This window comes from Salvelinus fontinalis, unplaced genomic scaffold (assembly GCF_029448725.1).
Source record: "Salvelinus fontinalis isolate EN_2023a unplaced genomic scaffold, ASM2944872v1 scaffold_0006, whole genome shotgun sequence".
Lineage (NCBI taxonomy): Eukaryota > Metazoa > Chordata > Actinopteri > Salmoniformes > Salmonidae > Salvelinus > Salvelinus fontinalis.
The window spans coordinates 413,519-434,145 of record NW_026600215.1 but is presented as its reverse complement, the minus strand read 5'-3'; the positions used below and the strand labels follow the sequence as shown (position 1 = coordinate 434,145).

Genomic DNA, 20,627 nt, shown 5'->3' with positions numbered 1-20,627 from the left:
CCTCGAGCCAAAGACTAAAAAGAAGCCTCGAAAGCACAGCAAGTTGATACTGTGTCACGTTCCTGACCTATTTCTGTTAGTTTGTTGTATGTGTTAGTTGGTCAGGACGTGAGTTTGGGTGGGCATTCTATGTTTTCTGTTTCTATGTTGGTTTAAGGGTTGCCTGGTATGGCTCTTAATTAGAGGCAGGTGTTTGGCGTTTTCCTCTAATTGAGAGTCATATTTAGGTAGGTTGTTTCACAGTGTTCGTTGTGGGTGGTTGTCTCCTGTGTCAGTGTTTGTCGCACCATACGGGACTGTTCAGTTTGTTTGTTCATCGTTCTTTTGTGTAGTCTATTTTCCCTGTTCGTGCATTCTTCGCGTTATTTGTAAGTTCGTATTTGTTCGGGTCTGTCTATACATTTCGGTTTTGTTATTTTGTAGTTTATTCAAGTATAGGTCGTTTTCTGTCTTCATTGTTTTGTCGTGTCTTTATTAAATTATGTATTCACAACCCGCTGCGCCTTGGTTCAATCACTACTCCTCCTTTTCGGTTGAAGAGGAGGAGGACTACCATTACATACTGTGAGATTTCCAAACATTTAAAACAATGACTATAGAGAGACTCAACGAATGCAGCAAAGAGCTGTAGTTTTTATGAGCCAGTTCATGTTGTTCTTCAGCACACTGTCAACACTATGATGATCCACTCGTGCTGCCAGTACTGTCAACACTTTGATAATCCACTCGTGCTGCCAGCACTGTCAACACTTTGATGATCCACTCGTGCTGCCAGTACTGTCAACACTTTGATGATCCACTCGTGCTGCCAGTACTGTCAACACTATGATGATCCACTCGTGCTGCCAGCACTGTCAACACTTTGATGATCCACTCGTGCTGCCAGTACTGTCAACACTATGATGATCCACTCGTGCTGCCAGCACTGTCAACACTATGATGATCCACTCGTGCTGCCAGCACTGTCAACACTATGATGATCCACTCGTGCTGCCAGTACTGTCAACACTATGATGATCCACTCGTGCTGCCAGTACTGTCAACACTATGATGATCCACTCGTGCTGCCAGCACTGCAGCCGCAATGAACCAGTATAACAACGTGTTCCAATAAGCAGTGTTATTATTAGTGGTAACATGACTTGGTGCATGAGGCAGAAATAATGCAGGTCAACTTGAGTTTCACCATCAGCTGGAAGACTGTGTCTCCTTTCCTCAACGAAGGGAGGGAGAGCGGAGGGACGGTGAGTCGGGTGAGAGGCAGCCTCACCGTTGCTCCCTCCCCTCAGCCTGACCATCAGAAGCAGGCCATCAGTCCAGTAAAAAAATTTTTTATCTATTACCAGTGTGATCATGTACCTACATTTTCTTTTTACTAATAAAACATTTTTGGCAGGGCAATTCCAATATGCAGTTATAACGTAGTGGGCCTACAGCCTTACTGCACAAACCTCATTGCTACAGAACTGGTTTTAATTGGTTAATGTTGCAAAGGTTTTTTTCTGTCATGTTTTTTAGGTAGATCTCAGCTTGCATTTGGACTCAGAGTGAGAATGACTCAGAAAAGGTGACCACTGCTGTACATAATATAGATATTCCAAAACATACATCCTGTTTGCAACAAGGCACTAAAGTAATACTACAAAATATGATGTTATGTTTGTGGCAAATCAAATACAACATATTACTGAGTATTACTTTCCATATTTTCAGGCATAGTGGTGGCTGCGTCATGTTATGGGTATACTTGTAATCGTTAAGGACTGGGGAGATTTTCAGGATAAAAAAAATAACGAAATGGAGCTAAGCACAGGCCATATCCTAGAGGAATACCTGGTTCAGTCTGCTTTACACCAGACACTGTGAAATGAATTCACCTTTCAGCAGGACAAGAACCTCAAACACAATGCCAAGTCTACACTGGAGTTGATCAACAACCAATTTGACACAGCTTAAAGAAGATTGAAAAAAATAATGGGCAAATATTGTACAATCCAGGTGTGGAAAGCTCTTAGAGACTTACTCAGAAAGACTCCCAGCTCTTAGAGACTTATCCAGAAAGACTCCCAGCTCTTAGAGACTTACCCAGAAAGACTCCCAGCTCTTAGAGACTTACCCAGAAAGACTCCCAGCTCTTAGAGACTTATCCAGAAAGACTCCCAGCTCTTAGAGACTTGCCCAGAAAGACTCCTAGCTCTTAGAGACTTATCCAGAAAGACTCCCAGCTCTTAGAGACTTATCCAGAAAGACTCCCAGCTCTTAGAGACTTATCCAGAAAGACTCCCAGCTCTTAGAGACTTACCCAGAAAGACTCCCAGCTCTTAGAGACTTACCCAGAAAGACGTCCAGCTCTTAGAGACTTATCCAGAAAGACTCCCAGCTCTTAGAGACTTATCCAGAAAGATTCCCAGCTCTTAGAGACTTATCCAGAAAGACACCCAGCTCTTAGAGACTTATCCAGAAAGACTCCCAACTCTTAGAGACTTACCCAGAAAGACTCCCAGCTCTTAGAGACTTATCCAGAAAGATTCCCAGCTCTTAGAGACTTATCCAGAAAGACTCGCAGCTCTTAGAGACTTATCCAGAAAGACTCCCAGGTCTTAGAGACTTATCCAGAAAGACTCCCAGCTCTTAGAGACTTATCCAGAAAGAGCTATAAATCGCTGCCAAAGGGGATTCTAACATGTATTGATTCAGGGGTGTGAATACTATGTAAATTCGATATTTATTTATTTATTTCAATAAAATCACAAAACAGTTAATGAACATGTTGTCACTTTGTCATTATGTGTAGAAAGGTGAGTAAAACGGTTGAATTCAGGCTGAAACACAACAACATGTGGAATAGATCAAGGGGTAGGAATACTTTCTGAAGGCACTGTACATGTACATGTTTGACATAATACCAATGTAAAGAAGTATATCACTGTTATTCTGCCTAAAACTAATGGAACACGATACAAAAATAAAGCCACAGACCAACAAATAAACACACAGAGCTAGAGGAGCACAGAGAGAGAGCTAGAGGAGCACAGGGAGAGCTAGAGGAGCACAGGGAGAGAGCTAGAGGAGCACAGGGAGAGAGCTAGAGGAGCACAGGGAGAGAGCTAGAGGAGCACAGAGAGAGATCTAGAGGAGCACAGAGAGAGAGCTAGAGGAGCACAGGGAGATCTAGAGGAGCACAGAGAGGGATCTAGAGGAGCACAGGGAGAGAGCTAGAGGAGCACAGGGAGAAGGCTAGAGATATAGAGGAGCACAGAGAGAGAGCTAGAGATCTAAAGGAGCACAGAGAGAGCTAGAGGAGCACAGGGAGAGAGCTAGAGGAGCACAGGGAGAGAGCTAGAGGAGCACAGGGAGAGAGCTAGAGGAGCACAGAGAGAGATCTAGAGGAGCACAGGGAGAGAGCTAGTGGAGCACAGGGAGAAGGCTAGAGATATAGAGGAGCACAGAGAGAGAGCTAGAGATCTAGAGGAGCACAGAGAGAGCTAGAGGAGCACAGAGAGAGAGCTAGAGATCTAGAGGAGCACAGAGAGAGAGCTAGAGATCTACAGGAGCACAGAGAGAGAGCTAGAGATCTAGAGGAGCACAGAGAGAGAGCTAGAGATCTAGAGGAGCACAGAGAGATAGAGATCTAAAGGAGCACAGAGAGAGAGCTAGAGATCTATAGGAGCACAGAGAGAGAGCTAGAGATCTAGAGGAGCACAGAGAGAGAGCTAGAGATCTAGAGAAGCACAGAGAGAGAGCTAGAGATCTAGAGGAGCACAGAGAGAGATCTCTAAACTCTTAGAAAAAAGGCTTATAAAAGTTCTACCTTGAAGAACCCATTGGAACCATTTTAGGTAGAACCCTTTTAGGTTCCATGTAGAACCTGGAACCAAAATGGGTTCTTCAATGTTGAACCAGGAACCAAAATGGGTTCTTCAAGGTAGAACCTGGAACCAAAATGGGTTCTTCAATGTAGAGCCTGGAACCAAAATGGGTTCTTCCATGTAGAATCTGGAACCAAAATGGGTTCTTCAACGGCCTGGACAGCTGAAGGCCTAGAGAGCAGAAGATCAGGACAGCTGAAGGTCTGGACAGCTGAAGGTCTGGACAGCTGAAGGTCTGGAGAGCTGATGGTCTGGAAAGCTGAAGGTCTGGAGAGCTGAAGGTCTGGAGAGCTGAAGGTCAGGACAGCTGAAGGTCAGGACAGCTGAAGGTCTGGACAGCTGAAGGTCTGGAGAGCAGAAGATCAGGACAGCTGAAGGTCTGGACAGCTGAAGGTCTGGACAGCTGAAGGTCTGGACAGCTGAAGGTCTGGAGAGCTGATGGTCTGGAAAGCTGAAGGTCTGGAGAGCTGAAGGTCTGGAGAGCTGAAGGTCAGGACAGCTGAAGGTCAGGACAGCTGAAGGTCTGGACAGCTGAAGGTCTGGAGAGCTGAAGATCTGGACAGCTGAAGATCTGGAGAGCTGAAGGTCTGGACAGCTGAAGGTCTGGAGAGCTGAAGGTCAGGACAGCGGAAGGTCTGGAGAGCTGAAGGTCTGGAGAGCTGAAGGTCTGGAAAGCTGAAGGTCTGGAGAGCTGAAGGTCTGGAGAGCTGAAGGTCAGGACAGCGGAAGGTCTGGAGAGCTGAAGGTCTGGACAGCGGAAGGTCTGTACAGCTGAAGGTCAGGACAGCGGAAGGTCAGGAGAGCTGAAGGTCTGGACAGTTGTAGGTCTGGACAGCTGAAGGTCTGGAGAGCTGAAGGTCTGGAGAGCTGAAGGTCTGGAGAGCTGATGGTCTGGAGAGCTGATGGTCTGGAGAGCTGAAGGTCTGGAGAGCTGAAGGTCTGGAGAGCTGAAGGTCAGGACAGCTAAAGGTCAGGACAGCTGAAGGTCTGGAGAGCTGAAGGTCTGGAGAGCTGAAGGTCTGGACAGGTGAATATCTGGAGAGCTGACGGTCTGGACAGCTGAAGGTCAGGACAGCTAAAGGTCAGGACAGCGGAAGGTCTGGAGAGCTGAAGGTCTGGACAGCGGAAGGTCAGGAGAGCTGAAGGTCTGGACAGCGGAAGGTCTGTACAGCTGAAGGTCAGGACAGCGGAAGGTCAGGAGAGCTGAAGGTCTGGACAGTTGTAGGTCTGGACAGCTGAAGGTCTGGAGAGCTGAAGGTCTGGAGAGCTGAAGGTCTGGAGAGCTGAAGGTCTGGAGAGCTGAAGGTCTGGAGAGCTGATGGTCTGGAGAGCTGATGGTCTGGAGAGCTGAAGGTCTGGAGAGCTGAAGGTCTGGAGAGCTGAAGGTCAGGACAGCTAAAGGTCAGGACAGCTGAAGGTCTGGAGAGCTGAAGGTCTGGAGAGCTGAAGGTCTGGACAGGTGAATATCTGGAGAGCTGACGGTCTGGACAGCTGAAGGTCTGGACAGCTGAAGGTCTGGACAGCTGAAGGTCCGGAGAGATGAAGGTCCGGAGAGATGAAGGTATGCTGCTGTATTGTGTTTAAATTTGGGGGAAATTTTCCTCCTTTTTTGTCTCGCCTGAAGAAGTCCTGTTCAAAAAGACCCCCTGCCTCAAAACAGGACTTGGGGCAGCAGGTAGCCTAGTGGTTAGAGTGTAGAGTGTAGAGGAGGTAGGTAGCCTAGTGGTTAGAGGATGCAGGTAGCCTAGTGGTTAGAGGAGGCAGGTAGCCTAGTGGTTAGAGGAGGCAGGTAGCCTAGTGGTTAGAGTGTAGAGTGTAGAGGAGGTAGGTAGTCTAGTGGTTAGAGGAGGCAGGTAGCCTAGTGGTTAGAGGAGGCAGGTAGCCTAGTGGTTAGAGGAGGCAGGTAGCCTAGTGGTTAGAGGAGGCAGGTAGTCTAGTGGTTAGAGGAGGCAGGTAGCCTAGTGGTTAGAGGAGGCAGGTAGCCTAGTGGTTAGAGGAGGCAGGTAGCCTAGTGGTTAGAGGAGGCAGGTAGCCTAGTGGTTAGAGGAGGCAGGTAGCCTAGTGGTTAGAGGAGGCAGGTAGCCTAGTGGTTAGAGGAGGCAGGTAGCCTAGTGGTTAGAGGAGGCAGGTAGCCTAGTGGTTAGAGGAGGCAGGTAGCCTAGTGGTTAGAGGAGGCAGGTAGCCTAGTGGTTAGAGGAGGCAGGTAGCCTAGTGGTTAGAGGAGGCAGGTAGCCTAGTGGTTAAAGTGTAGGGGTGACAGGTAGCCTAGTGGTTAGAGCGTTGTGCTAGTAACCGAAAGGTTGCTGGATTGAATCCCCGAGCTGGCAAGGTAAAAGTCTGTCATTCTACCCCTGAACAAGGCAGTTAACCCACAGTTCCTAGACTGTCATTGTAAATACTAATTTGTTCTTAACTGACTTGCCTAGTTAAATAAAGGTTAAATAAAGGTTACATTTCAAAAAATGTAAATACAGTATCACATGATATAATGTTTGTAACCAAAAATGATTGTTACAGTGAGAGAAAAAAGATCACATCCTCAAAGAAAACTACTGTGTCTGTCTCTGGAAAGCACTGGAAAGGCCTGATCACATCCTCAGACACAGTAAACAGTCGTTTTCCTTGTCTCTGGAAAGCACTGGAAAGGCCTGGCTTAGTACAGTTCTGTTGGCTGGTTACAGAAAGCTACCATCAAATTGGTTGGCTAAGAAAGGCTTCTCCAGAGAGACCTGCAGCCTGTCAGCTAGTGTTGGAGGGGAGTTTGACATGCCTCCTGTCTATTCTCTTTGGCATACACCAGACCTTTAAAATACAGTATATCTCTAGTCATACACCAGACCTTTAAAATACAGTATATCTCTAGTCATACACCAGACCTTTAAAATACAGTATATCTCTAGTCATATACCAGACATTTAATACACAGTATATCTCTAGTCATATACCAGACCATTAAATTCATGCTGAAACACAACAAAATGTGGAAAAAGTATAAAGGTATTAATACTCTCTGAAAGCACAGTATCTGTACTGTTGATTCAGTATGACTGCTGTAAATGTTCATGTTTTGGTCATTTAGCAGACACTCCCATCCAGAGAGACTTACAGGTCTATCAGAGTCCACAACGTATACCTGTACACACTGCAGTGTTCTAGAATATCCAACGGGCCTATCAGAGTCCACAACGTATACCTGTACACACTACAGTGTTCTAGAATATCCAACGGGCCTATCAGAGTCCATAACGTATACCTGTACACACTGCAGTGTTCTAGAATATCCAACGGGTCAATCAGAGTCCACACCGTATACCTGTACACACTGCAGTGTTCTAGAATATCCAACGGGTCTATCAGAGTCCACAACGTATACCTGTACACACTGCAGTGTTCTAGAATATCCAACGGGCCTATCAGAGTCCACAACGTATACCTGTACACACTGCAGTGTTCTAGAATATCCAACGGGCCTATCAGAGTCCACAACGTATACCTGTACACACTGCAGTGTTCTAGAATATCCAACCACTGGTTTTCATATGTTTGAATCCTCCGCGTGACTCAAGTCACGTTTCTCCAACTGTCAACACATTCAAATGATAAGAGGACGCGTCCGCGGAGCCGCATTGGTTGGGAATGTTGGCGAGGTGCGTGTTCGGGCGGATGGAGGTCTCAGAGCCGCCTAGCTATGTCACATTGGGACACCAGACTATCGTGACTCTGCGTCTGTGGACTCTGAATTACGCTTTATAGTCAGTGCGTTCCACTAAAGTAGGTTCCTCTCATAAAGGTAAATATAAAACAAACGGGAGAGAAAGGTCATGTCATCTTCTCCGAGTTTCTTTTGTCCTTAACATCAGGTTCTGGTCCGACACATTTAACCATAGCAAGGTTAGTGATTTGAACAACAGAGCCTAGTGATTAACATAAATCGAGGAGCTGTCACCCAGGGGCTGTGACCGGCATCGCTGGTGATGGGAGAACAGAGGAAGGTAGTTAGATAAGCCTATTGTCTTTGTCTGTTAAATGCTGTGACCTTGAGTCATTGAGCCCCTGTCAAGCAGAGCATCCTCACTGATCGGATGCTCCTTTTAGTTTCCACCTTTCTGCCCGAGTGGGGACAAGGGAGAGGGGAGAAGGGGAAGAGGGGGGAGGGGAAGAGAGGAGATGGGAGAGGGGAGATGGGAGAGGGGAGATGGGAGAGGGGAAGAGAGGAGATGGGAAGAGGGGAGAGGGGAAGAGGGAAGAGGGGAGAGGGGAGAAGGGAAGAGGGAAGAGGGAAGAGGGAAGAGGGGAGAGGGGAAGAGGGGAGAGGGGAGAGGGGAGAGGGGAAGAGGGGAGAGGGGAGATGGGAGAAGGGGAAGAGGGGAGAGGGGAGAGGGGAGAGAGGAAGAGGGGAGAGGGGAGAGGGAAGAGGAGAGAGGGGAGAGGGGAGAGGGGAGAGGGGAGAGGGGAAGAGGGAAGAGGGAAGAGGGGAGAGGGGAAGAGGGGAGAGGGGAGAGGGGAGAGGGGAGAGGGGAAGAGGGGAGAGGGGAGAGGGGAGAGGGGAGAGGGGAAGAGGGGAGAGGGGAGAGGGGAGAGGGGAAGAGGGGAGAGGGGAGAGGGGAAGAGGGGAGAGGGGAGAGGGAAGAGGGGAAGAGGGGAGAGGGGAGAGGGGAGAGGGGAGAGGGGAAGAGGGGAGAGGGGAGAGGGGAAGAGGGGAGAGGGGAGAGGGGAGATGGGAAGAGAGGAGATGGGAAGAGGGGAGAGGGGAGAGGGGAGATGGGAGATGGGAAGAGGGGAGATGGGAAGAGGGGAGATGGGAAGAGGGGTGAGGGGAGATGGGAAGAGGGGAGAGGGGAAGAGGGGAGAGGGGAAGAGGGGAGAGGGGAGATGGGAAGAGGGGAGATGGGAAGAGGGGAGATGGGAAGAGGGGAGAGGGGAGATGGGAAGAGGGGAGAGAGGAAGAGGGAAGAGGGGAGATGGGAAGAGGGGAGATGGGAAGAGGGGAGATGGGAAGAGGGGAGATGGGAAGAGGGGAGATGGGAAGAGGGGAGATGGGAAGAGGGGAGAGGGGAGATGGGAAGAGGGGAGAGAGGAGATGGGAAGAGGGGAGAGAGGAAGAGGGGAGATGGGAAGAGGGGAGAGGGGAAGAGGGGAGATGGGAAGAGGGGAGATGGGAAGAGGGGAGATGGGAAGAGGGGAGAGGGGAAGAGGGGAGATGGGAAGAGGGGAGAGGGGAGATGGGAAGAGGGGAGAGAGGAGATGGGAAGAGGGGAGAGAGGAAGAGGGGAGATGGGAAGAGGGGAGAGGGGAAGAGGGGAGAGGGGAAGAGGGGAGATGGGAAGAGGGGAGATGGGAAGAGGGGAAGAGGGGAGAGGGGAGATGGGAAGAGGGGAGAGAGGAGATGGGAAGAGGGGAGAGAGGAAGAGGGGAGATGGGAAGAGGGGAGAGGGGAGAGGGGAAGAGGGGAGAGGGGAGAGGGGAGATGGGAAGAGGGGAGAGAGGAGATGGGAAGAGAGGAGATGGGAAGAGGGGAGATGGGAAGAGGGGAGAGGGGAGAGGGGAGATGGGAAGAGGGGAGAGAGGAGATGGGAAGAGGGGAGAGAGGAAGAGGGGAGATGGGAAGAGGGGAGAGGGGAGAGGGGAAGAGGGGAGAGGGGAGAGGGGAGATGGGAATAGGGGAGAGAGGAAGAGGGGAGAGGGGAGATGGGAAGAGGGGAGAGAGGAAGAGGGGAGATGGGAGAGGGGAAGAGGGGAGAGGGGAGAGGGGAGATGGGAAGAGGGGAGAGAGGAAGAGGGGAGAGGGGAGAGGGGAAGAGGGGAGAGGGGAGAGGGGAGATGGGAAGAGGGGAGAGAGGAAGAGGGGAGAGGGGAGAGGGGAGAGGGGAGATGGGAAGAGGGGAGAGAGGAGATGGGAAGAGGGGAGAGGGGAGAGAGGAGATGGGAGAGAGGAGAGGGGAGAGGGGAGAGGGGAGATGGGAAGAGGGGAGAGGGGAGAGGGGAGATGGGAAGAGGGGAGAGGGGAGAGGGGAAGAGGGGAGAGGGGAGAGGGGAGATGGGAAGAGGGGAGAGAGGAAGAGGGGAGATGGGAAGAGGGGAGAGGGGAGAGGGGAAGAGGGGAGATGGGAAGAGGGGAGAGGGGAGAGGGGAGAGGGGAGATGGGAAGAGGGGAGAGAGGAAGAGGGGAGATGGGAAGAGGGGAGAGGGGAGAGGGGAAGAGGGGAGAGGGGGGAGGGGAGAGGGGAGATGGGAAGAGGGGAGAGGGGAAGAGGGGAGATGGGAAGAGGGGAGAGGGGAGATGGGAAGAGGGGAGAGGGGAGAGGGGAAGAGGGGAGAGGGGAAGAGGGGAGAGGGGAAGAGGGGAGAGGGGAAGAGGGGAGAGGGGAAGAGGGGAGAGGGGAAGAGGGGAGAGGGGAGAGGGAAGAGGGGAGAGGGGAGAGGGGAAGAGGGAAGAGAGGAGAGGGGAAGAGGGGAGAGGGGAGATGGGAGAGGGGAAGAGGGGAGAGGGGAAGAGGGGAGAGGGGAAGAGGGGAGAGGGGAAGAGGGGAGAGGGGAAGAGGGGGAGAGGGGAGAGGGAAGAGGGGAAGAGGGGAGAGGGGAGAGGGGAAGAGGGGAGAGGGGAGATGGGAAGAGGGGAGAGGGGAAGAGGGAAGAGAGGAGATGGGAGAGGGGAGAGGGGAGATGGGAAGAGGGGAGATGGGAAGAGGGGAGAGGGGAGAGAGGAGATGGGAGAGGGGAGAGGGGAGAGGGGAGAGGGGAAGAGGGGAGAGGGGAAGAGGGGAGAGGGGAGAGGGGAAGAGGGGAGAGGGGAGATGGGAAGAGGGGAGATGGGAAGAGGGGGAGAGGGGAGAGGGGAGAGGGGAGATGGGAAGAGGGGAGAGGGGAAGAGGGAAGAGAGGAGATGGGAGAGGGGAGAGGGGAGATGGGAAGAGGGGAGATGGGAAGAGGGGAGAGGGGAAGAGGGGAGAGGGGAAGAGGGGAGAGGGGAGAGGGGAAGAGGGGAGAGGGGAGATGGGAAGAGGGGAGAGGGGAAGAGGGAAGAGAGGAGATGGGAGAGGGGAGAGGGGAGATGGGAAGAGGGGAGATGGGAAGAGGGGAGAGGGGAAGAGGGAAGAGAGGAGATGGGAAGAGGGGAGAGGGGAGATGGGAGAGGGGAGATGGGAAGAGGGGAGAGGGGAAGAGGGGAGAGGGGAGATGGGAAGAGGGGAGAGGGGAAGAGGGAAGAGGAGAGAGGGGAAGAGGGGAGATGGGAAGAGGGGAGATGGGAAGAGGGGAGAGGGGAGAGAGGAGATGGGAGAGGGGAGATGGGAAGAGGGGAGATGGGAAGAGGGGAGAGGGGAGATGGGAAGAGGGGAGAGGGGAGATGGGAGAGGGGAGATGGGAAGAGGGGAGAGGGGAAGAGGGGAGAGGGGAGATGGGAAGAGGGGAGAGGGGAAGAGGGAAGAGGAGAGAGGGGAAGAGGGAAGATGGGAAGAGGGGAGAGGGGAGATGGGAAGAGGGGAGATGGGAAGAGGGGAGAGGGGAGAGGGGAGATGGGAGAGGGGAGATGGGAAGAGGGGAGATGGGAAGAGGGGAGAGGGGAGATGGGAAGAGGGGAGAGGGGAGATGGGAGAGGGGAGATGGGAAGAGGGGAGAGGGGAAGAGGGGAGAGGGGAGATGGGAAGAGGGGAGAGGGGAAGAGGGAAGAGGAGAGAGGGGAAGAGGGGAGATGGGAAGAGGGAAGAGGAGAGAGGGGAGAGGGGAGATGGGAAGAGGGGAGAGGGGAGATGGGAGAGGGGAGATGGGAAGAGGGGAGAGGGGAAGAGGGGAGAGGGGAGATGGGAAGAGGGGAGAGGGGAAGAGGGAAGAGGGGAGATGGGAAGAGGGGAGAGGGGAGAGGGGAGAGGGGAAGAGGGGAGAGGGGAGATGGGAGAGGGGAGAGGGGAGATGGGAAGAGGGGAGAGGGGAAGAGGGGAGAGGGGAGATGGGAAGAGGGGAGAGGGGAAGAGGGAAGAGGGGAGAGGGGAAGAGGGGAGATGGGAAGAGGGAAGAGGAGAGAGGGGAGAGGGGAGATGGGAAGAGGGGAGAGGGGAGATGGGAGAGGGGAGATGGGAAGAGGGGAGAGGGGAAGAGGGGAGAGGGGAGATGGGAAGAGGGGAGAGGGGAAGAGGGAAGAGGGGAGAGGGGAAGAGGGGAGATGGGAAGAGGGAAGAGGAGAGAGGGGAGAGGGGAGAGGGGAAGAGGGGAGAGGGGAGATGGGAAGAGGGGAGAGGGGAAGAGGGAAGAGAGGAGATGGGAGAGGGGAGAGGGGAGATGGGAAGAGGGGAGATGGGAAGAGGGGAGAGGGGAAGAGGGAAGAGAGGAGATGGGAGAGGGGAGATGGGAAGAGGGGAGATGGGAAGAGGGGAGAGGGGAGATGGGAAGAGGGGAGAGGGGAGATGGGAGATGGGAGAGGGGAGAGGGGAAGAGGGGAGAGGGGAGAGGGGAGATGGGAAGAGGGGAGAGGGGAAGAGGGGAGAGGGGAAGAGGGGAAGAGGGGAGAGGGGAGATGGGAGAGGGGAGATGGGAAGAGGGGAGAGGGGAAGAGGGGAGAGGGGAGATGGGAAGAGGGGAGAGGGGAAGAGGGAAGAGGGGAGAGGGGAAGAGGGGAGATGGGAAGAGGAGAGAGGGGAGAGGGGAGAGGGGAAGAGGGGAGAGGGGAGATGGGAAGAGGGGAGAGGGGAAGAGGGAAGAGGGGAGAGGGGAAGAGGGGAGATGGGAAGAGGAGAGAGGGAGAGGGGAGAGGGGAAGAGGGGAGAGGGAGATGGGAAGAGGGGAGAGGGGAAGAGGGAAGAGGAGAGAGGGGAAGAGGGAAGATGGGAAGAGGGGAGAGGGGAGATGGGAAGAGGGGAGATGGGAAGAGGGGAGAGGGGAGAGGGGAGATGGGAGAGGGGAGATGGGAAGAGGGGAGAGGGGAGAGGGGAGAGGGGAAGAGGGAGAGGGGAGATGGGAGAGGGGAGAGGGGAGATGGGAAGAGGGGAGAGGGGAAGAGGGGAGAGGGGAGATGGGAAGAGGGGAGGGAGAGGGGAAGAGGGAAGAGGGGAGAGGGGAAGAGGGGAGATGGGAAGAGGGGAAGAGGAGAGAGGGGAGAGGGGAGATGGGAAGAGGGGAGAGGGGAGATGGGAGAGGGGAGATGGGAAGAGGGGAGAGGGGAAGAGGGGAGAGGGGAGATGGGAAGAGGGGAGAGGGGAAGAGGGAAGAGGGGAGAGGGGAAGAGGGGAGATGGGAAGAGGGAAGAGGAGAGAGGGGAGAGGGGGAGAGGGGAAGAGGGGAGAGGGGAGGAGATGGGAAGAGGGGAGAGGGGAAGAGGGAAGAGAGGAGATGGGGAGAGGGGAGAGGGGAGATGGGAAGAGGGGAGATGGGAAGAGGGGAGAGGGGGAGAGGGAAGAGAGGAGATGGGAGAGGGGAGATGGGAAGAGGGGAGATGGGAAGAGGGGAGAGGGGAGATGGGAAGAGGGGAGAGGGGAGATGGGAGATGGGAAGAGGGGAGAGGGGAAGAGGGGAGAGGGGAGAGGGGAGATGGGAAGAGGGGAGAGGGGAAGAGGGGAGAGGGGAGAGGGGAAGAGGGGAGAGGGGAGATGGGAGAGGGGAGATGGGAAGAGGGGAGAGGGGAAGAGGGGAGAGGGGAGATGGGAAGAGGGGAGAGGGGAAGAGGGAAGAGGGGAGAGGGGAAGAGGGGAGATGGGAAGAGGAGAGAGGGGAGAGGGGAGAGGGGAAGAGGGGAGAGGGGAGATGGGAAGAGGGGAGAGGGGAAGAGGGAAGAGGGGAGAGGGGAAGAGGGGAGATGGGAAGAGGAGAGAGGGGAGAGGGGAGAGGGGAAGAGGGGAGAGGGGAGATGGGAAGAGGGGAGAGGGAAGAGGGAAGAGGGAGATGGGAGAGGGGAGAGGGGAGATGGGAGAGGGGAGATGGGAAGAGGGGAGATGGGAGAGGGGAGAGGGGAGAGAGGAGATGGGAAGAGGGGAGAGGGGAAGAGGGGAGATGGGAAGAGGGGAGATGGGAAGAGGGGAGAGGGGAAGAGGGGAGATGGGAAGAGGGGAGATGGGAAGAGGGGAGATGGGGAGAGAGGAGAGGGGAAGAGGGGAGAGGGGAAGAGGGGAGAGGGGAGAGGGGAGAGGGGAAGAGGGGAGAGGGGAAGAGGGGAGATGGGAAGAGGGGAGATGGGAAGAGGGGAGATGGGAGAGGGGAGATGGGGGAAGAGAGGAGAGGGGAAGAGGGGAGAGGGGAAGAGGGGAGAGGGGAAGAGGGGGAGAGGGGAAGAGGGGAGATGGGAAGAGGGGAGATGGGGAGAGAGGAGAGGGGAAGAGGGGAGAGGGGAAGAGGGAGAGGGGAAGAGGGGAGATGGGAAGAGGGGAGATGGGAAGAGGGGAGATGGGAAGAGGGGAGAGGGGAAGAGGGGAGATGGGAGAGGGAGATGGGGAGAGAGGAGAGGGGAAGAGGGGAAGAGGGGAAGAGGGGAGAGGGGAAGAGGGGAGATGGGAAGAGGGGAGAGGGGAAGAGGGGAGATGGGAAGAGGGGAGATGGGGAGAGAGGAGATGGGAAGAGGGGAGATGGGAAGAGGGGAGAGGGGAAGAGGGAGATGGGAAGAGGGAGATGGGGAGAGAGGAGAGGGGAAGAGGGGAGAGGGGAAGAGGGGAGAGGGGAAGAGGGGAGAGGGGAAGAGGGGAGATGGGAAGAGGGGAGAGGGGAAGAGGGGAGAGGGGAGAGGGGAAGAGGGGAGAGGGGAGAGAGGAGATGGGAAGAGGGGAGATGGGAAGAGGGGAGATGGGAAGAGGGGAGATGGGAAGAGGGAAGAGGGGAAGAGGGGAGGGGGGAGAGGGGAGAGGGGAGAGGGGAAGAGGGGAAGAGGGAGATGGGAAGAGGGAGATGGGAAGAGGGGAGAGGGGAAGAGGAGATGGGAAGAGGGGAGATGGGAAGAGGGGAGAGGGGAGAGGGAGAGGGGAGAGGGGAGATGGGAAGAGGGGAGATGGGAAGAGGGGAAGAGGGGAGAGGGGAGAGAGGAGATGGGAGAGGGGAGATGGGAGGAGGGGAGAGGGGAAGAGGGGAGATGGGAAGAGGGGAGAGGGGAGAGAGGAGAGGGGAGAGGGGAGATGGGAAGAGGGGAGAGGGAAGAGGGGGAGAGGGGAAGAGGGGAGAGGGGAGAGAGGAGATGGGAGAGGGGAGATGGGAAGAGGGGAGAGGGGGAAGAGGGGAGAGGGGAAGAGGGGAGATGGGAAGAGGGGAGATGGGAAGAGGGGAGATGGGGAGAGGGGAGAGGGGAGAGGGGAGAGGGGAGAGGGGAGATGGGAAGAGGGGAGAGGGGAAGAGGGGAGAGGGGAAGAGGGGAGAGGGGAGAGAGGAGATGGGAGAGGGGAGATGGGAAGAGGGGAGAGGGGAAGAGGGGAGAGGGGAAGAGGGGAGAGGGGAGAGAGGGAGATGGGAGAGGGGAGATGGGAAGAGGGGAGAGGGGAGAGGGGAGAGGGGAGAGGGAGATGGGAGGGGAGATGGGAAGAGGGAGAGGGGAGAGGGGAAGAGGGGAGAGGGGAAGAGGGAGAGGGGAGAGAGGAGATGGGAGAGGGGAGATGGGAAGAGGGGAGAGGGGAAGAGGGGAGATGGGAAGAGGGGAGAGGGGAGAGAGGAGGAGATGGGAGAGGGGAGATGGGAAGAGGGGAGAGGGGAGAGAGGAGAGGGGAGAGAGGAGATGGGAGAGGGGAGATGGGAAGAGGGGGGGGAAGAGGGGAGAGGGGAGAGGGGAGAGGGGAAGAGGGGAGAGGGGAAGAGGGAGAGGGAGAGGAGATGGGAGAGGGGAGATGGGAAGAGGGGAGAGGGGAAGAGGGGAGATGGGAGAGGGGAGAGGGGAGAGAGGGAGATGGAAGAGGGGAGAGAGGAGATGGGAGAGGGAGATGGGAAGAGGGGAGAGGGGAAGAGGGGAGATGGGAAGAGGGGAGAGGGGAGAGAGGAGAGGGGAGAGGGAGAGGAGAGGGGGAGATGGGAAGAGGGGAGAGGGGAGAGGGGAAGAGGGGAGAGGGGAGAGGGGAAGAGGGGAGAGGGGAGAGGGGAAGAGGGGAGATGGGGAAGAGGGGAGAGGGGAGATGGGAAGAGGGGAGAGGGGAAGAGGAAGAGGGGAGAGGGGAAGAGGGGAGAGGGGAAGAGGGGAGAGGGGAGATGGGAAGAGGGGAGAGGGAAGAGGGAAGAGGGGAGATGGGAAGAGGGAGAGGAGGGGAAGAGGGAAGAGGGGAGATGGGAAGAGGGGAGAGGGGAAGAGGGGAGAGGGGAGATTGGGAAGAGGGGAGAGGGGAGAAGGGGAAGAGGGGGAGAGGGGAGAGGGGAGATGGGAAGAGGGAAGAGGAGAGGGGGAGAGGGGAGAGGGGAAGAGGGGAGAGGGGAGATGGGAAGAGGGGAGAGGGGAGAGGGGAAGAGGGAGAGGGGAGATGGGGAGGGGAGAGGGAGATGGGAAGAGGGGAGATGGGAAGAGGGGAGATTTGAAGAGGGGAGAGGGGAAGAGGGGAGAGGGGAGATGGGAAGAGGGGAGATGGGAAGAGGGAAGAGGGGAGAGGGGAGAGAGGGGAGAGGAGAGGGGAAGAGGGGAAGAGGAGAGTGGGAAGAGGGGAGAGGGGAGAGGGAAGAGAGGAGATGGGGAGAGGGAGATGGGAAGAGGGGAGATGGGAAGAGGGGAGAGGGGAGAGAGGGGGAGAGGGAGATGGGAAGAGGGGAGATGGGAAGAGGGGAGAGGGGAGAGGGGAAGAGGGGAGAGGGGAGATGGGAGAGGGAGATGGGAAGAGGGGGAGATGGGAAGAGGGGAGAGGGGAGATGGGAAGAGGGGAGAGGGGAAGAGGGAAGAGGGGAGAGGGGAAGAGGGGAGATGGGAAGAGGGAAGAGGAGAGGGGAGAGAGGGAGAGGGGAGAGGGGAAGAGGGGAGAGGGAGATGGGAAGAGGGGAGAGGGGAAGAGGAAGAGAGGAGATGGGAGAGGGGAGAGGGGGAGATGGGAAGAGGGGAGATGGGAAGAGGGGAGAGGGGAAGAGGGAAGAGGGGAGAGGGGAAGAGGGGAGATGGGAAGAGGGAAGAGGAGAGAGGGGAAGAGGGGAGAGGGGGAAGAGGGGAGAGGGGAGATGGGAAGAGGGGAGAGGGGAAGAGGGAAGAGAGGAGATGGGAGAGGGGAGAGGGGAGATGGGAAGAGGGGAGATGGGAAGAGGGGAGAGGGGAGAGGGGAGATGGGAAGAGGGGAGAGGGGAAGAGGGAAGAGAGGAGATGGGAGAGGGGAGAGGGGAGATGGGAAGAGGGGAGATGGAAGAGGGGAGATGGGAAGAGGGGAGAGGGGAGAGAGGAGATGGGAGAGGGGAGATGGGAAGAGGGGAGAGGGGAGAGGGGAAGAGGGGAGAGGGGAGATGGGAGAGGGGAGATGGGAAGAGGGGAGAGGGGAAGAGGGGAGAGGGAGAGGGAAGAGGGGAAGAGGGGAAGAGGGAAGAGGGAGAGGGGAGAGGGGAGATGGGAGATGGGAAGAGGGGAGCAGGGAGAGAGGGGAGAGGGGAGAGGGGGGAGATGGGAAGAGGGGAGAGGGGAAGAGGGAAGAGGAGAGAGAGATGGGAGAGGGGAGAGGGGAGATGGGAAGAGGGGAGATGGGAAGAGGGGAGAGGGGAAGAGGGAAGAGGGGAGAGGGGAAGAGGGGAGATGGGAAGAGGGAAGAGGGAGAGAGGGGAGAGGGGAGAGGGGAAGAGGGGAGAGGGGAGATGGGAAGAGGGGAGAGGGGAAGAGGGAAGAGAGGAGATGGGAGAGGGGAGAGGGGAGATGGGAAGAGGGGAGATGGGAAGAGGGGAGAGGGAGAGGGGAGATGGGAAGAGGGGAGATGGGAAGAGGGGAAGAGGGAAGAGAGGAGATGGGAGAGGGGAGATGGGAAGAGGGGAGATGGGAAGAGGGGAGAGGGGAAGAGAGGAGATGGGAGAGGGGAGATGGGAAGAGGGGAGAGGGGAGAGAGGAGATGGGAGAGGGGAGATGGGAAGAGGGGAGATGGGAAGAGGGGAGAGGGGAGAGAGGAGATGGGGAGAGGGGAGATGGGAAGAGGGGAGAGGGGAGAGGGGAAGAGGGGAGAGGGGAGAGGGGAAGAGGGGAGAGGGGAGATGGGAGAGGGGAGATGGGAAGAGGGGAGAGGGGAAGAGGGAAGAGGGGAGATGGAGGAAGAGGGGAGAGGGGAAGAGGGAAGAGGGAGATGGAAGAGGGGAGATGGGAAGAGGGGAAGAGGAGAGAGGGGAGAGGGAGAAGAGGGGAGAGGGGAGAGGGGAAGAGGGGAGATGGGAAGAGGGGAGAGAGGGAGAGGGGAAGAGGGGAGATGGGAAGAGGGGAGAGGGGAAGAGGGGAGAGGAGGGGAAGAGGGGAGAGGGGAAGAGGGAGAGGGGAAGAGGGGAGAGGGGAGATGGGAAGAGGGAAGAGGAGGAGAGGGGAGAGGGGAGAGGGGAAGAGGGGAGAGGGGAGATGGGAAGAGGGGAGAGGGAAGGGAAGAGGGAAGAGAGGGAGATGGGAGAGGGGAGAGGGGAGATGGGAAGAGGGAAGAAGAGGGGAGAGGGGAAGAGGGGAGATGGGAAGAGGGGAGAGGGGAAAGAGTGGGGAGAGGGGAGATGGGAAGAGGGGAGAGGGGAAGAGGGAAGAGGGGAGAGGGGAAGAGGGGAGATGGGAAGAGGGAAGAGGAGAGAGGGAGAGGGAGGGAGAGGGGAAGAGGGGAGAGGGGAGATGGGGAAGAGGGGAGAGGGGAAGAGGGAAGAGAGGAGATGGGAGAGGGGAGAGGGGAGATGGGAAGAGGGGAGATGGGAAGAGGGGAGAGGGGGAAGAGGGAAGAGAGGAGATGGGAGAAGAGGGGAGATGGGAAGAGGGGAGATGGGAAGAGGGGGAGAGGGAGATGGGAAGAGGGGAGAGGGGAGAGAGGAGATGGGAGAGGGAGAGAGGGGAGATGGGAAGAGGGGAGATGGGAAGAGGGGAGATGGGAAGAGGGGAGAGGGGAGAGAGGAGATGGGAGAGGGGAGATGGGAGAGGGGAGAGGGGAAGAGGGGAGAGGGGAAGAGGGGAGATGGGAAGAGGGGAGAGGGGAGATGGGAAGAGGGGAGAGGGAAGAGGGAAGAGGGAGATGGGAAGAGGGGAGATGGGAAGAGGGGAGATGGGAAGAGGGAAGATGGGAAGAGGGGAGATGGGGAAGAGGGGAGATGGGAAGAGGGGAGAGGGGAGAGGGGAGATGGGAGAGGGGAGAGGGAAGAGGGAAGAGGGAAGAGGGGAGATGGGAAGAGGGGAGAGGGGAGAGGGGAGATGGGAGAAGGGAGAGGGGAGATGGGAGATGGGGAGAGGGGAAGAGGGGAGAGGGGAAGAGGGAAGAGGGGAAGAGGGAAGAGGGGAGAGGGGAAGAGGGGAGAGGGGAGAGGGGAGAGGGGAGAAGGGAGAGAGGGGAGATGGGAGATGGGAGAGGGGAAGAGGGGAGAGGGGAAGAGGGAAGAGGGGAAGAGGGAAGAGGGGAGAGGGGAAGAGGGGAGAGGGGAGAGGGGAGATGGGAGAGGGGAAGAGGGGAGAGGGGAGAGGGGAAGAGGGGAGAGGGGAGATGGGAGAGGGGAGAGGGGAGAGGGAAGAGGGAAGAGGGGAGATGGGAAGAGGGGAAGAGGGGAAGAGGGAAGAGGGGAGATGGGAAGAGGGGAAGAGGGGAGAGGGGAGATGGGAGATGGGAAGAGGGGAAGAGGGGAGAGGGGAGATGGGAGATGGGAGAGGGGAAGAGGGGAGAGGGGAAGAGGGGAAGAGGGGAGATGGGAAGAGGGGAGAGGGGAAGAGGGGAAGAGGGGAGAGGGGAGAGGGGAGAGGGGAGAGGGGAAGAGGGGAGAGGGGAGAGAGGAGATGGAAGAGGGGAGAGGGGAGAGGGGAAGAGGGAAGAGGGGAGATGGGAAGAGGGGAAGAGGGGAGAGGGGAGATGGGAAGAGGGGAAGAGGGGAGAGGGGAAGAGGGAAGAGGGGAGATGGGAAGAGGGGAAGAGGGGAGAGGGGAGATGGGAGAGGGGGAAGAGGGGAGAGGGGAAGAGGGGATGAGTGGAGAGAGGGGAAGAGGGAAGAGGGGAGATGGGAAGAGGGGAGAGGGGAAGAGGGGAGAGGGGAGAGGGGAGAGGGGAGAGGGGAAGAGGGAAGAGGGGGAGAGGGGAGGAGAGGGAGATGGGAGAGGGGAGAGGGAAGAGGGAGATGGGAAGAGGGGAGATGGGAAGAGGGAGAGGGGAAGAGGGGAGGAGGGAGAGGGGAAGAGGGGAGAGGGGAAGAGGGGAGAGAGGAGATGGGAAGAGGGGAGATGAGGGGAGATGGGAGAGGGGAGAGGGAGATGGAGAGGGGAGATGGGAAGAGGGAGATGGGAAGAGGGGAGAGGGGAGAGGGAGATGGGAGAGGGGAGATGGGAAGGTGGAAGAGGGAAGAGGGGAGAGGGGAGAGGGAGATGGGAAGAGGGGAGAGGGGAAGAGGGGAGAGGGGAAGAGGGGACGATGGGAAGACGGGGGAGAGGGGAGAGAGGGAGATGGGGAGAGGGGAGATGGGAAGAGGGGAGAGGGGAAGAGGGGAAGGGAAGAGGGAGATGGGAAGAGGGAGATGGGGAGAGGGGAGAGAGGAAGAGGGGAGAGGGGGAAGAGGGGACGAGGGGAAGAGGGGAGAGGGGAAGAGGGAGAGATGGGAAGAGGGGTAGTGGGGAAGAGGGGAGAGGGGCAGAGGGGAGAGGGGAGAGGGGAGATGGGACGTGGGGGCGAGGGGAAGAGGGGAGAGGGGAAGAGGCGAGAGGGGAAG

At 57.0% G+C, this 20,627-nt stretch overlaps 1 protein-coding gene across 1 annotated transcript in view; it reads left to right on the top strand.

Moving 5' to 3' along the window:
• Positions 1-20,573: 20,573 nt before the first annotated feature.
• trpc6b (transient receptor potential cation channel, subfamily C, member 6b) overlaps positions 20,574-20,627 on the top strand; it is a 55,710-nt gene continuing 55,656 nt past the window's right edge. Inside the window, exon 1 of the mRNA XM_055910393.1 lies at positions 20,574-20,614. Within this exon, the coding sequence (XP_055766368.1) occupies positions 20,574-20,614 (41 nt within the window). The remainder of the gene's footprint in view (positions 20,615-20,627) is intronic.